This window comes from Elephas maximus, chromosome 2 (assembly GCF_024166365.1).
Source record: "Elephas maximus indicus isolate mEleMax1 chromosome 2, mEleMax1 primary haplotype, whole genome shotgun sequence".
In the NCBI taxonomy this organism is placed as follows: Eukaryota; Metazoa; Chordata; class Mammalia; order Proboscidea; family Elephantidae; genus Elephas; species Elephas maximus.
The window spans coordinates 226394595-226408873 of record NC_064820.1 but is presented as its reverse complement, the minus strand read 5'-3'; the positions used below and the strand labels follow the sequence as shown (position 1 = coordinate 226408873).

Below are 14279 nucleotides of genomic sequence, written 5' to 3'. Positions count from 1 at the left end.
TGACTCACCACCACAGGCCAATTTAGGATCAAAATGTAATAACGTTTGAAGCAATTTAGGAAACAATATACCTTGAACGTATTTGAGGGCGAAATTTACACAAAAGAAAATAAATATTTAATTAACCTTTAGAGTTCTGAAACTGTCAACTGCTATAACTAAAATTATTTCCAGTTCCAGCTGCCAGTGAATCAACTCTAACTCATGGCGACCCCATGTGTGTCACAGTAGAACTGTGCTCCATAGGGTTTTCAATGGCTGGTTTTTCAGAAGTAGATCACTAGGCCTTTCTTCTGAGGTGCCTCTAGGTGGACTTGAACCTCCAACCTTTTGGTCAACAGCTGAGCACTTAACAATCTGCAGCACCCAGGGGCTCCTCTATAAAAGTATAAAACCACCTGTTGCCATCGAGTTGATTCTGACTCATAGTGACCTCTTAGGACAGAGTAGAACTGCCCCATAGGGTTTCCAAGGAGCCCCTGGTAGATTCAAACTGCCAACCTTTTGGTTAGCACACGAGCTCTTAACCACTGTGCCACCATGGTTCCAATAATACCTCCAAAATTATAAATCCTAAAATATAAATTTGAAGATTTTTAATTTCAGAAAAGGGAAACTAAAAATCCAAGCAGCGAAATAATTTGCTGCTTTTCCTTGCACACAAATCTGTTTTCTCCAATTCTCTAACCATCCACCTCTTCCCCCTGAATGACCCCAGGAAAGTAACTAGGTCCTTATACAGATTACAGGCAGGATATGAAACTGAGTTTTTTTTTTCCTAATGACTGCTTACCTTAACTATGCTGATAGGCTTCCGAGATAAGTGAAAACTTGCGTACAGCAAAAACGTCAAAAAAAAAGTAAAGGCTCTGTACCTGAAACAGAACAGTGATAGAGCATGACATAAGATACATTGAGAATGCATTTCAGCTGTATCCTTCAATCGTATTATGCTATTTATAATTTATTCAGTCAATCTCAATCCTATTTATATCGCTATAATAGTACATTAAAAAATTTACCACTTTTGCTTTGTCCAAACTGAAGAATTCATTAAAAAAAAAAAGAAAAAGAAAGCGATAATCAAAGAGAAATTTGACATCAGAGCCTGTACACACACATTTACAAGGCAGACAAAATGGAATGATTATTCAGTTTACAACAAAATTACCCACAAGCTTCTTGGGCAGCCTGCTATCCTGGGCATTTCAGATCATATTTATTTTTAACTTTTTTATTTCTGTGCAACTTTTCAGAAGCACACAGGCAAGGCAGAAATAGAAATATTTGACTGACCTCAATGAGAAAAACTTGGTGATGCTGACAAACTATGAATAAGGTCAGTGACATAAAAAACTCTGGCACCGAGCCATCTTGCTCCCCTGGTTTATGAGAAGAAGAGTTTAAGAGTAAGCACTGAAATATGAAAAGCTAAAGAAAAGACTTCAGGACGAAGGTAAATGTTAACTCAGGTCAAAATTAAAAAGCATTTCTCTGGAGGATACAAAGCGCAGGGGAAATGGTATCTGGCAAGAGGTGACAGAAAAAGAGCTCCAGCCAAGGAGGCTGGTCCTTCTCTGTCCTGAGGCAGTGCCCTGAGTCCTGAAGATCAACCAGCTTGTCGGTTTCTCGAATTGTGTGAAGCTTGAATCAGTAGTTCTCTGAGGCAGGAAGCACTATATACAGAAGAAAGGAAAGGCAAGGCCTCTCCCTAGGGAGGACCCGTTTCTGGGCACAGCCCGGTGCATTCTAACTCCTACCCACAAGTGATGCTGGGCTCACTTCCTCAAATCTCAAGTCTCAATCTTAAACCTTGATTTACTGCTGGGTAGAAGCTTTACGTGAATAACACACAGAACCACAGGGGTGCCTGCTTCTCTGGCCACAGGAAATGGTAGGGGTCAGACAAACTTTTCCAGATCTTTTTTTTTTTTTTTTTCAGTAAAGGCCATTAAAAAAAAACAAAAAACAAAACCCATTGCCATCAAGCTGATTCTGACTCTTAATGAACCCATAGGACAGAGTAGAACTGCCCCATAGGGGTTTCCAAAGAGTGCCTGGTGGATTTGAACTACTCAGGTGGAAAAACAGGATCAGCGAAACCCTGAGATGCAAACCTACAACCTTGGAACAACTGTGCCTTAAACAAAGGAACAAAAACCAATTTGCTAGGTACTCAGTAAGTCCTTCTAAATGAATAAAGGAATGCCCTGATACTCCCTGCTTCATCAAAAAAAAGTCATGGCCTTTTCTAGGATTCTTTGCTCCCCAAACCCATGCCAATAACCCAGTAGGGAAAAAGTCAGACAAGAAAAATGAGTGTGTAATTTGTCCAAAAGCCCAAAGAACAAAGGCTATGCAGATAAGATGACTCTGTTACATAAGGCTGGGCTCTGTCCTTGTGTTCCAGAAAACCATCCATTTGGGGAGAAATGAAAGTCTCTTGATCCTTTGGTTTACCTCTCTGTTATACTACCCACTACTCCTACAAGCATAGTCCCTGGAGGCCAAATAATTAACGCTCTCATCTGCATCCACAGAGGGCACCTCAGAAGAAAGGTCTCGCGATCTGCTTCAGGAAAAGTCAGCCATCGAAAATCCTACGGAATTACTGAACATTTTGACCAAACAGTCTATAGAAGAATCTTGGAGCATTGGGGCTGAGTGAACCCTCGAAACTATTCCCCTGAGATAATATTTAAACCTTAAACCCCTGAAGTCTTCTTAAAAGCAAACAATAAAAAAAAAATAGTTTAGCTTAATTAGTAAAGAATGTCCAATCAGTAAAGAATTAATGTCTTCATTAGTAAAGAATTGTGCTCTCTTAAGAACTATATGGGATCGAACTGACAAGAGCAACTCGAAAGATCAGGTAGGAAATGTAGGGGGCAGTGAGTTTATGTCCTGTAGGGTTGCTGTGAGTCAGAATCAACTCCACGGCAATGGTTTTTTTTTTTTTTTTTTTTTTGAGTTTATATTAATGAGGGAGGAACAACTTGGAAAAAGAGGGTGAGAATAGTTGCATAACTGGAAGAATATAATCAAAGTCACAGAATTGTAATAGTAGAAATCGTTGGATTGGTGTACGTTCTGCTGTGTTTGCTCTCAACAACAAGAAAAAATAAGTTAAAAACCCAATGGAGCACAGGAAACCCTGGTGGCGCAGTGGTTAAGAGTTATGGCTGCTAACCAAAAGGCTGGCAGTTCAAATCCAACAGGCACTCCTTGGAAACCCTATGGGGCAGTTCTACTCTGCCCTATAGGGTCGCTATGAGTCGGAATTGACTCAACAGCAATGGGTTTGGTTTGGGTTTTGGTATGGAGCACAGTTCCACTCTAACACACACAGGGTTGCCATGACTCAGAATCAACTCCAGGGCAACAGGAGGCCCCTCTACGCCTCAGGTCGCTAGTATAGAAGGATCCCAGGTGACGGAGCTTCACAAGCCCCCAATCGCAGCCCACAGCTGGACTCACCGATCACTTAAGTTCCCAGTTGCTATAAGTTATTAGCAAATGTAGCCCACTGATGACTCTGACCTGCCCATTCAGGTACACGGTTCCCTTTTTCCCATCTCCACCAGAAAAGCAAAATTACCAGACGAGTTACCTCAGGAACCTCCCAAAGCAGCATTTGAGGGAAGACTTTGGACCATCTCTCATGAGCCCTTGGGGATACCAGGAGCCACCAGCTTTACAGCTGTATCAGCAACCTCAAGGATCTGAGTTTCATGAACACTTAGCTAAGAAGGTGTCTGAGAGGGTGGCTCTACGTAAGTGGGTACTTAGGTGCTGCTCTCCACTCTCACCCAGGTGGCCCAGGAATAAAGATCTCTCTCTGTTACCAGATAAGGTCTAAAGAGTCCTAGGGCCCTGGGACTGCATTCCTAGATCGGCAAGTCTGTTAGGTTATCAGTCCTGGCCGTCATTTCCCAGCTGCTCCTCTCCTTCTCCATCCAGCTGGTGGCTTTGCAAGCACTGCTCGGTGGCCCCAGCCTGGTAGGGCTTTGGGCTCTTCTCGTGGCTGGCCCTCGCTGGGGGTGGCCGAGCTGCTGCCCACACCCAGGGTGCCAGGTGAACACTGAGGACCAGAGAGAGTGGCCTGTGCGTCCGGAATGCTCAGTGCCACTCTGTGTGGAGGTGAAGATGACTTGGCCCATCTGGGAAGAGAAACCGCCCGCAGGTTCACAGGGTTCTCTGAGAGAAGCTGTCCCACAGAATCATGTAAAGGGCCCACTGACACAGCAATCTGGAATTTTCCTAGAGACAGAAGACAGATCTCCAAATGAGGAAAACCTTTTAGCTGGAATCAGGACAATTCTCCTTCCTCTGTTTCCAAATTCTTCCTTCTTCCCTAACTTCCCACATCTTATTTAAACAGAGTTTAAGGAGTGGGGAGGAGTGAGTAACCTGAGGTTGGGTGTCCCCCTTGAACAACGTCTTCCCACCAGGCCCGTTTAAACCAGAGCAGCAGCTCTGGGCCTGGTGCTGTCTTGGTAGCCACCTCAATAGCCTGTCTGGACAGCGAGCAGACCTTCGTTTCTGTAGGAGCGCCCTGGGCTCTGGGGTCACATCTAACATTCTAAACAACCCTCCTGAAGTCCTTTTCCCATTTTGTAATTCCATCCTCATTTTGCTCTTTCTTCTTTTATTATTTATAAAGCCAGGGTTTTGGATTTATCCATCCACTACTTTTATTGTTGTCTGGTATTGCATTTAGGTTTATAAACATAATAGCAAATGCAGTTAAAAATATATTCTCTGATCCTTTCATTCATCACTGTCCCACTTACTTTTGGTATTTCTGTCAAACGGTAGCATTCCTTGCAGCCACTGACATGACAAGAACAGTGGGTTAACCTTAAGTTTCCAGCAAAAAAAGCACGGCTCAGCAATGACCACGCAGAACAGAAATGTCCCAGACCATCACAGGTGTTCTCAGACTCAAAGGCAACCTGCTCCAAGCTCAGAGACTCAAGGCAGAAATCTGTCGCCTTGCTTGAGTGGTTATTTACCTCAGTCATACGCAAATGAGGGGAAAAAAAAAAAAACACACTTTCGATGAGAGTTACTGAGCAACATTATTCGGTGTAGAAATTGGTCCAAAGTGACATCCACAATTTAAAAAAGAGAAATGAAACCCAGATGCGAAGCCACGTCCTTTTCAGAGTGTCCTATCAGGAGACTCCTACGTCAGTGACGTCACTGCTGCCCACTTGACTAAGACACTGCCCACCACACTGTTCCCCACGAAGCTACTGTTTTCCCAAATAATTAATAAAGAATTTGTGGGAATGTGAGGTCATGTAGATGTCCTGTCCGTCAAACGTTCACCAGCAGTTTTTGGGTCCGTTGATGATGTTTGCCAGAACTAACTACTGCTCTAATGGCCACAGAATGGTGATGTTCTGACTCCAACTGTCCTTCTCCATTTATTAGCTGACATTCTCCTATGATGAAGAGCTTGCCATTCTCCCATTTATCCACTGATTTACAGCAGTATGGACTCACTAGATTCTTACGGTATTCGATGGGCTATAATCCACTGCTATTAACGTTTGTTTAAAATCTCAAGTTATCCCAGACCTGGCCAGTGATGGTCCCTTCACTGCTAAGCACTTCCTTATCTTCTGGCACAGGATGCTCCAGGCTCATCTTTTACTTTCTCTGCCCCACTCCCGGCACCAACCATGTCCCCAAGGATCCCTGGCTCCGTGTGGTGGGAAGGGCATGTAGGAACCAAATTCTGGTGCTAGGTGTGCCACTGGGCATTGCTGTTCCCAGGTCCTCTCAGTTTGCTGACTAGGACCTTGTACGCACACATGTACACACACATGTCCATAAATGTCTATTCTTGTTTCTATACCCACCTACCTATCTATTTATGTACGAAAATGCAAGACTTTACCCTGGTACCTTTAATTCTAACCCACCACCACATGATGCATGCTAGACCCCCTCCCTTCCCTACCTGACTCCCTTCATCGGCAGTGATATTCCTGCCAAAAATGCATAATCTGAATGCAATCATGAAGAAATATAGGACATATCTAAAACAAGAGACATTTTATAAAATAAATGGCCTACTCCCTTCAAAAATGTCCAGGTCATGAAAGACAAAAGAAAGCTGAGGAACTGTTCCAGATTAAAGGAGACTAAACCCACGGGACAACTGAATCTAACGTGTGATTCTGGACGAGATCCTGGACGGGGAAGAAAAGTCTATGGAGGACATTACTGAACATTTGATAATTTTGAATATATGCGTGGATTAGATATCAGTATTGGATCAGTGCGAAATTTCCTGATCTTGATGATGGTGCTGTGGTTTTGTAAGAGAATGCCTTGCTCTTTGGAAATACACACTGACGTATTTAGATATTAAAAGGCATGATGTCTGCAACTTACTCTCAACGGTTCAGAAAAAGTGGTGGGGGGGGGTGAGTGAAGTAAGAAGCAAATGATAAAACAGATGAGGCAAAATGTTAACAGGCCTGCATTCTACCGGCATTGTTTGTAACATTCTTACAACTTTCTTCTGTGAGTTTCAAACTATATCAAAATAAAGTTACAAAAGTAAAGAAGCTAATGATAAAAATGCTCTAAATAAAACGTTAACTATCCAACCATGTCTTTGTGGCTAGATCAGCAGTAGACAGGAACTAAAAGTCAGCAAGGACACCCTCTGGTTAAAGGCAGTTGCTTTCAAGTCAAACCCCAGAGACCTGGAGGCTCTTGAATCAAGCTCTAACAACCAGCAGGAGCCCAAGAAGCAGCAAAGTGTGTGGAGGCCATGAGTGGGTTGGTGGCAGGAGATGGACCGGGGAGGGAAACCTCCAAGACAGCGTGGGTAGGCCAGAGTGCCAGCTCCAGACTCTGCCCCGCCGTATGCTTCCTTCACAGACTGAGAGATCAATGAATCCACCCCAAGAAGGTCTTCCAGAGCGTTTAAGGAGAGGTGCTCTCTGAACAGAACCTGGTGTTGTGGCCTGCATATAACTCTGTTTGGATTTTATTTCCTCCCTGAAAGCACTGAAAGCCAGGCCACTCATTTGAGCTCAGAGTTAACACACACACTTTACCTACAGCCATTTTATAAAACTGCTGGTTGAGAGTTACTATGCTCCTGAGGAGACCATGATTATTACAGAAAGCACTAAACCACACAAGAGTCCAGACACCACCTGTCACCTCCAGTGCCAAAGACCGATGGACAACTCAATGCTCCCAACCCCTGCTTCTACACCACCAAGCAATTCAACAGTTACCAGGGAAGCAAGTCAACACCGTGTGTTTTACGGTGACATCAGGAAGCGAAAGCTGGCCTGCATGGCGCACCCACATCTGTACACAGCCCCACACCAAAGATACTCAACACCAGGGCTTACCATTGGTCCCTTGAGAACGAGATGAGGAAGCGAATGCCAATAGGGAGCCGAGCCATTGACGTCACCGCTGACCACAGAGCTTCAGGCAGAAAGAGGGTGCTTCGCATATGGGTGATTAATCTTTGCCCCAAGTTACCTCTCTATTGCTCCTAGAGCATGCACAGGCTGGGGACATGCACAGACAGTGTCCTGGGGTCGCGTGTCCCCTCTTCTTCCAGCAATGGCTCAGTACTCTGCAAGGAGAAAGTGGGGTGTCACTTGCAGAAGTCGCTACAAGTATGGCTGTGACCCGGTCTGGGTTAGAGCAATATGAAAGAGAGCTCTTACCATGGGTACTACCAGGTAGAGGCAGTGTCTGCCCTCACGGCAGTTTGTTCAAAGGAAACTGAAATTAATTTCACATGCTATTCTGATTAACTATTAAAGGGACCACAAAGGTCATCTGCATCTGGACGGTACCTAGAGATCAACACATTTGCTCTGAACCAGAACACACTACAGAGGTAGAATTAATATTCATGTGAAACCAAGTATGTGCCCGGCGGTTATGCCACGTGCTCAATTATACAGCATGCCAGGGCAACTGGACCAGGCCACTTTTGAACCACAGAGAGGAGCACAGGCCTGTTCAAGATGGCAAGTTGTCAAGCCAATCACTTCATCGTGGCTTTGCAGTTTGAATCTAAACCTATGTGATGTGGTTGGAGCTAACTCCATCTATGTATCACTTCCTTTTTTAACTCCTGTGGGTCACCATAAAGATCAGGGAAATCACAAAGTGAAGGCTGAAGGCAGAGTTAAGAACAGGTAGGGAGGATGAGAGCCATAGGGTCCCCAGCTCCCCAGGCCTGGCTTCCCCTTCTGCCTTTGGTGACAAGAACTCTGTGGACCAAAACTTTACACAATACACAGTAACCGTGTACATGCCATAACATGGATTTTCTACCTCCATGTTCATAGTCACAGGTTATATATATATATATATATATATATATATATTTTTTTTTTTTTAAACAAAGCTATTGTTGAGTAAAAACCAATCTGGATTTAAAGAAACTGGAATTTATTTAGTGTCTTCGCACAACTTGCTTTTGGATAAGTAATAGCAAACACCTTCCATTCAGATTTATTGTTCTTATTAGCTGCCGACAAGTCGATTCTGACTCATAGCAACCCTACGTATAACAGAATGAAACGTTGCTCAGTGTTGGTGAAGCCACTGTGTCTTCCAAAACACAACTGGTCTTGGCACATTCACTCGTACCCTCCGTTCAGAGTGAGCTTTCAAAACATGTACCTTCTTTAATGATTTTCCTTTGTACGGCTTTTTTAGAAAAAAGTTCAAAACCCTTGACAAGCTTTCATCCCAGAGCCACACCAGCTGCCTCATCTCCTCCAGGCATCTCATAACGGAGGGCTGAGTGCTGCAGGCCTACTCCTTCCTGCCAGGAGAGCCAACTGCCTGTGTCCCATGGGGCCCTCAGCACCTACCACATCTTAAGTCTTAACAGATGCTATCCGTTCACCTCAGGGCCTCCCAAATGACCTCAGGCACTTAAACTCAGGCATGTTACTTAACGCTTCTGCTTTTCTCCCCTTCCCTGGCTAAAAAATGGGGACATAAGCACCTATATTTCAGGGTTGTTATAAAGATGAAACAAGATAACACATGGAAAGCACTTGGCACGGGGCTTGGTGTGTAGTAAATGCTCAATACAGATCAGCTGGCACTGTCCTTGTTGTAAATTCAGGATGGCAAGGTCTGAGATGGCAGGGGACTGCCCTATTCCCAATGCCTGGCTCAGAACCTAACCCAGAGCAACTGCTCAAGAAACTCGTGTTGACTCAATGGCCACGAATGCTGCACGACTGCTTGTGCTTGAATCTCTAGATGTAAAAAATTTTTTACTCAAATTTTGTTCAAAATGAATGGGCTCCTTGATTGGACCTGGATCTATGCTGAGAAAAAAATTCTGCAATGATGTCTTCTAAGTAAAGGATTTGGTTTAAACTTTACAAGGCCTGAAAATGGACGTTCAGAATCAAAGGTCTTCCTCCATCCAAATACTGCTTCCCTACTCACGCCTAAAAACCAAACCAGCTGCCATCAGTTCAGTTCCAACTCATAGTGACCCCACGTGTGTCAGAGTAGAACTGGCCTATAGGGTTTCTAATGGCTGATTGCTCAGAAGTAGATCTCTAGGCTTTTCTTCCAAGGCGCCCCTAGGCGAGTTTGAACCACCAACCTTTTGATTAGTAGTGGAGCACTTAAGTTTGCGCCACCAAGGGACTCCTTTCTATGCACAGGTTGTTCTTACTCAAGTCTAGAAAGGTTCAATTACCACCTACTAAGCCCATCAATCAATAAACCTCAATTCAATTGTTAAAACCTGTAACAGCAACAAAAAAGGCCCCAAGGCACTAAGAAACCAGGAGGAGAAAAGTAGAAACTCCTTGGTTTCCTTTTAAAACAATGAAAGTAATTGCTATAAACTCTCAAAGCAGGTGAAATTAAGATGCATAAAGAGAGTGACTTCACATCTGAGAAATTAACAGCCACGCAATGAGGCCCCTTCCCACTGAAAACCACTCATTTAGAGCTGGTGGAGACCTTGAGATCCTTAACGACAATGATGTAGCTGACCTCATCTTAGCCCTTCAACCATGCAGAAGAAAAGGCACCGTCCACATTTCGCAGATGAGGAGAAATGAGGCCGGTGGCTTGGCCGGGTTGGCTGGATGTGATGGGGGCAAATTCCAGTTCTGTTTCCTGAAGTCCATGCCTCCCACCAGCCTTGCTTCCACTGGCCCAAATGGGCCTAGATATACTTACCACATGTTACGGACTGAACTGTGTCCCCCAAAATGTGTTCCAACTTGGCTAAGCCATGATTCCCAGTATTGTGTGACTGTGCACCATTTTGTCATCTGATCTGATTTTTCTATGTGTTATAAATCCTACCTCTGTGTTGTTAATGAGGCAGTTTTAGAGGCGGTTATATAAATGAGGCAGGACTCAATCTACAATATTAGGTTGTATCTTCAGTCAGTCTCTTTTGAGATATAAAAGAGCAACGAGCAGAGAGATAAGGGGACCTCATACCACCAAGAAAGCAATGCCGGGAGCAGAGCGTGTCCTTTGGACCTGAGGTTCCTGTGCTGAGAAGCAACTAGACCACAGAAGACTGATGACAAGGACCTGCCCCCAGAGCCAACAGAGAGAAAGCCTTCCCCTGGAGCTAGAGCCCTGAATTCGGGACCCCTAGCCTCCTAGATTGCAGGAGAATAAACTTCTCTTTGTTAAAGCCATTCACCTGTGGTATTTCTGTCGTACCAGCACTAGATGACCACGACACCACGGAGAGGGCAGCAGAACAGGAGCAAGTCACTTGGCTACGGCACACAGCCAGGTACACAAAAAGAAAATATTCTTTTATTAAGTCGCCTTTTATAGGCACCCCTTGAACTTACAAACTCGCTAAGGGAAAACTGTCAGGGTTTCATTCTACTGTCCAAGGTGTCAAGAAACACCCCATTAGAGCATTTTCATGAAACCCTGGGAAACACAAGTTGTACACCCATCTTCTGAAAGAGCCCAAACTGGTCAACCCTAGAAGCCTGGGTGGCACAAGCAGTTTGCGTTTGACTACTAACCTAAAGGCCGGCTGTTCAAACCCACGCAGCGGCTTCGAGCAACAAAGGCCTGGGGATCTGCTTCCATAAAGATGACAGCCAAGAAAACCCCAGGGAGCACAGCTCTTCTCTTTAACACACGAGGTCACCATGAGTCAGTGGCCACCTGGTCGGCAGCTAACAGCCAACAGTGAAAGGGACTAACTTGAGAAGATATACATCCCCAAGCCCCACCCTCAGGCACACCCACGTGGTGATCTCTGTGCCTAGAACATTTCAGAGCACTCCGTGGAGACTCAGGTAATGAGGTCAAAAACAAACAACAGCAAGAGTGAGATCTAAGAGGTGTTTCCAGGGTCTGAGCTGCCGCCATAAATAATCAAATCGGCCCCATGTGCATTTTAAATAATTTACTCAAAGATAAAAAATGTTTAATGTGTGTCTCATTTTAAAGGTAAAGGTGGGTGAAAATGCATCCCCCCCCCGAAACGTTTTCATAATTTTTTTTCACCAAGAGATAAAGACAACTTCCATTCCAGAGTAAACACTTTCTATGGTTTTGTGCTTTTAAAGGCTATTAAAGATTAACGCAAGCAGCCTTTCCTTTCCCTTGGCTTAAGTACAAGAAACCCCACTGCCCTCGAGTCGATTCGACTCATAGCGACCCTATAGGACAGAGAAGAACTGCCCCATAGAGTTTCCAAGGAGTGCCTGGCAGATTTGAACTGCAGACCTAAGTACAAGTAGGCATCTGAATTCTATTCGGGCCACTATCCCTCCCCTCACCCAGAACACCGAAGATGGTCTGCACAGAAGGACCTCCAGCTCCACAAACACACGAATCCACACAGACGGTCTAAGAACCCCGGGTTTTTAACTTGATCTGAAAAGGGATTAATGAAGGGGGTCCTAATTCAGTGACCAACTCAAACAGCTGCACCCAATTTCAGTTCCAGAGTAGGCGGCACCTTCCTGGCAGTCAGATGTGGGAGAGTTAGAGACAGCAGGCTTTGGAATTTCTCTTCAGAAATGCAAACCTGGGGAGTTGGTGAGGGGCTTTCTCAGCATCCTCCGTTCAAACGCAAATCCTCAGACCCCTACCTCCTTCGGCTACCGGTACTGTAGCAGCGGTGAGGGTTCGAGGATACCGTGTGGGATGAGGGGGCAAAAGAGCCAGACGCTAGTGGCCAGCAGTGAAAGGACTCGCCTGCGTTCTAAGACCCATAAGCCCGGAGGTGGCTGTCATTCCCGGCTGGCCGGAGGGTCACGGGCGCAGGAACCAGCTGCTCAACAACCAACTACCCAGAGGCCCGGGTGCTGGCGCTGGAGCCCGTGGGGAGGTTTTGTGTTGGCTCCTCCCCGGGCGTCTGGTCCCGGCAGGGGGCGAGTTCAGCGGGCACCGCCACGTCCCAATCGTGCGGGCGACAATGCGCGGGGTGGCTTTTCGCGGGGTCCCCAGACCCCCGCTGTCACTGCGGCCGGGGCGGGGGCTCACTCCTCCGGGACAGTGAGGCTCGCCCCGGTCCGGGGCTCCAGTGCGGCCGCCGGTCTCCCTGACTTTACTTCCCTGGAGCCCCCGCGGCGCAGGGTTCGAGAACGCCCGGCATTGTCACCTAGGGCTACTCTTCCAGATCCTTATTTCAGGCATTTCCCTCAAGGAAAGGAGCGCTGGAGACCTTACTGCCCCCCCCCCCAAAAGAGGCAGAGGGAGGGGACAGCCCGGAGAGAACAGGGACTCCGCCTCCTGGCTCCCAGCGGGGGCGGTGCCCCTGTCCCCCCGGGTCCCCGCTCGTCGCCGAGGTGTCAGGTGCGGTGGGCGGCGGCGCCCGAGTCCCAGCGGCGGGCAGGTGCTGGGAAGGGTCCTGCACGCCCTCCCAGTCCCCGCGTCTCACCTGCGCCGCCGAGGCCCCGTGTCCCCGCGTTCCGGCACGGCCCTGCGGGCGCTTCCTGCTCGCGACTTCCTGGAGCCGCCGCTCCGCCGCCGCCCTTTCACTTTTCTCGGGGCCGCGGGGCTCCGGGCCGGGCGGCGGTGACGACTGGCCGGCGGGCCCTCCCCGCCCCCACCGGCCCGAGGCGAGCGCCCGGCCGCCCGGCCCCCCGCGCCCCGCCCACCGCGGTGCCCGCGCCCCGCGCTCCGCCCACCGGGGGGTCCCCGCGCCCCGCACCTGCCCGCCGGCGGCCCGAGCTCCCGCGCGCTCACTGCTTGCTCCCCGCCGCACACGGAGCCTCCAGGGCCGGCAGCGCGTCGCCCCTTTGTCTTAAAGGCAGGTCGTCCCCAACGGCGGCAAGACTGGCGCTCCCCGGGGAAGGGCCGGCGCCGCCGTGCGCGGCGCCGAGGGGCTCGTCCTCGCCTCCTGGGTTTGCATTCGCATTGTGTCCCGCCAAGGGTCAGGATGGCGAAGCCCGAGCCTTGGATTAAATAGTGGACGCGGGTGCGGGAACGCGTCTGGGCTGAGCCATTTTGACCGCACCAGGTATGCCTGTGACGCTCACCTCTTTTGGAAAAGCCCCGGTTGGCTCCATCACCTGCTTCAGGTGCACCCTCGCTGTCACCGGGCAGTTTTCACTTCACCCCACGAACAATTGTTCTCCGAATCGCACTCACTTCGTGCAGACCCAGAGAGGGGCCTGATTATTTCCCGAGGGGTGCCGTAGACCGCCCACTGTGGACAAGGTGCCAAGTCAGCTGCTCCCCGATCACCTCCTCCCTGGAAGAGAGAAGTGCCGCAGAAAACACGTTTTGCAAAAGAAATTCTGGGAAGAATCCTGCTCAGTTACAGTGCTTAAGGCTAAAACCAATCAAGGGCCTGTATGTAAACACCCACAGTGGGGAGTGTGGGAGACCTCCTAGGGACTCCCCGAGAACTCCTCTCCTGACCCTCCTAGCCCTCTTCAGACCCTTCTGGAGACGGCCTGCTCCCCTGCCCCTCGCCAGACTCCCAGTTTCCGCCAGGGCTCTGTTCTGTTTCCTGGAAGCCCAGATGTGGGCGTGTTTGTTTGCTGAATTGGGGAGCATCAACTGCACCACTTCTTTAAGCTTTTGAGAAATGTTCTCCACAGAAAGGAAACCTGCCCACCCCACTGTGGCCCCACTGCTCAGCCACAGGAAGCCTGCCTGGGCCCCCTTCATCTGCAAATGAGGCAGCCTTCTGCAGCAGCGGCAAGCCTCTCCTCTCCTCTCCAGGCCAGTTCCTCCTCACCTCCTTCCTTTCCTAACCCTCCATTCCACGTGAACGCTGGTGAAGCAGCGGGTCTGTC

General features: G+C 47.9%; 1 protein-coding gene across 5 annotated transcripts in view; it reads right to left on the bottom strand.

Moving 5' to 3' along the window:
• SLC37A1 (solute carrier family 37 member 1) overlaps positions 1–14014 on the bottom strand; it is a 73509-nt gene extending 59495 nt beyond the window's left edge. For 2 of the 5 annotated variants that reach the window (XM_049874946.1, XM_049874942.1), the window contains exons 1-3: positions 13515–14014; positions 7389–7621; positions 794–875 (exon numbers count right to left, since the gene is read on the bottom strand). In XM_049874946.1, the coding sequence (XP_049730903.1) occupies positions 794–875; positions 7389–7495 (189 nt within the window). In that variant the 5' untranslated portion in view covers positions 7496–7621; positions 13515–14014. Of the gene's footprint in view, positions 1–793; positions 876–7388; positions 7622–11042; positions 11239–12913; positions 13003–13514 lie in introns of those variants that run through there. The other 3 variants (XM_049874944.1, XM_049874943.1, XM_049874945.1) reach the window with 3 other exon arrangements.
• Between the last annotated feature and the right edge of the window lie 265 nt (positions 14015–14279).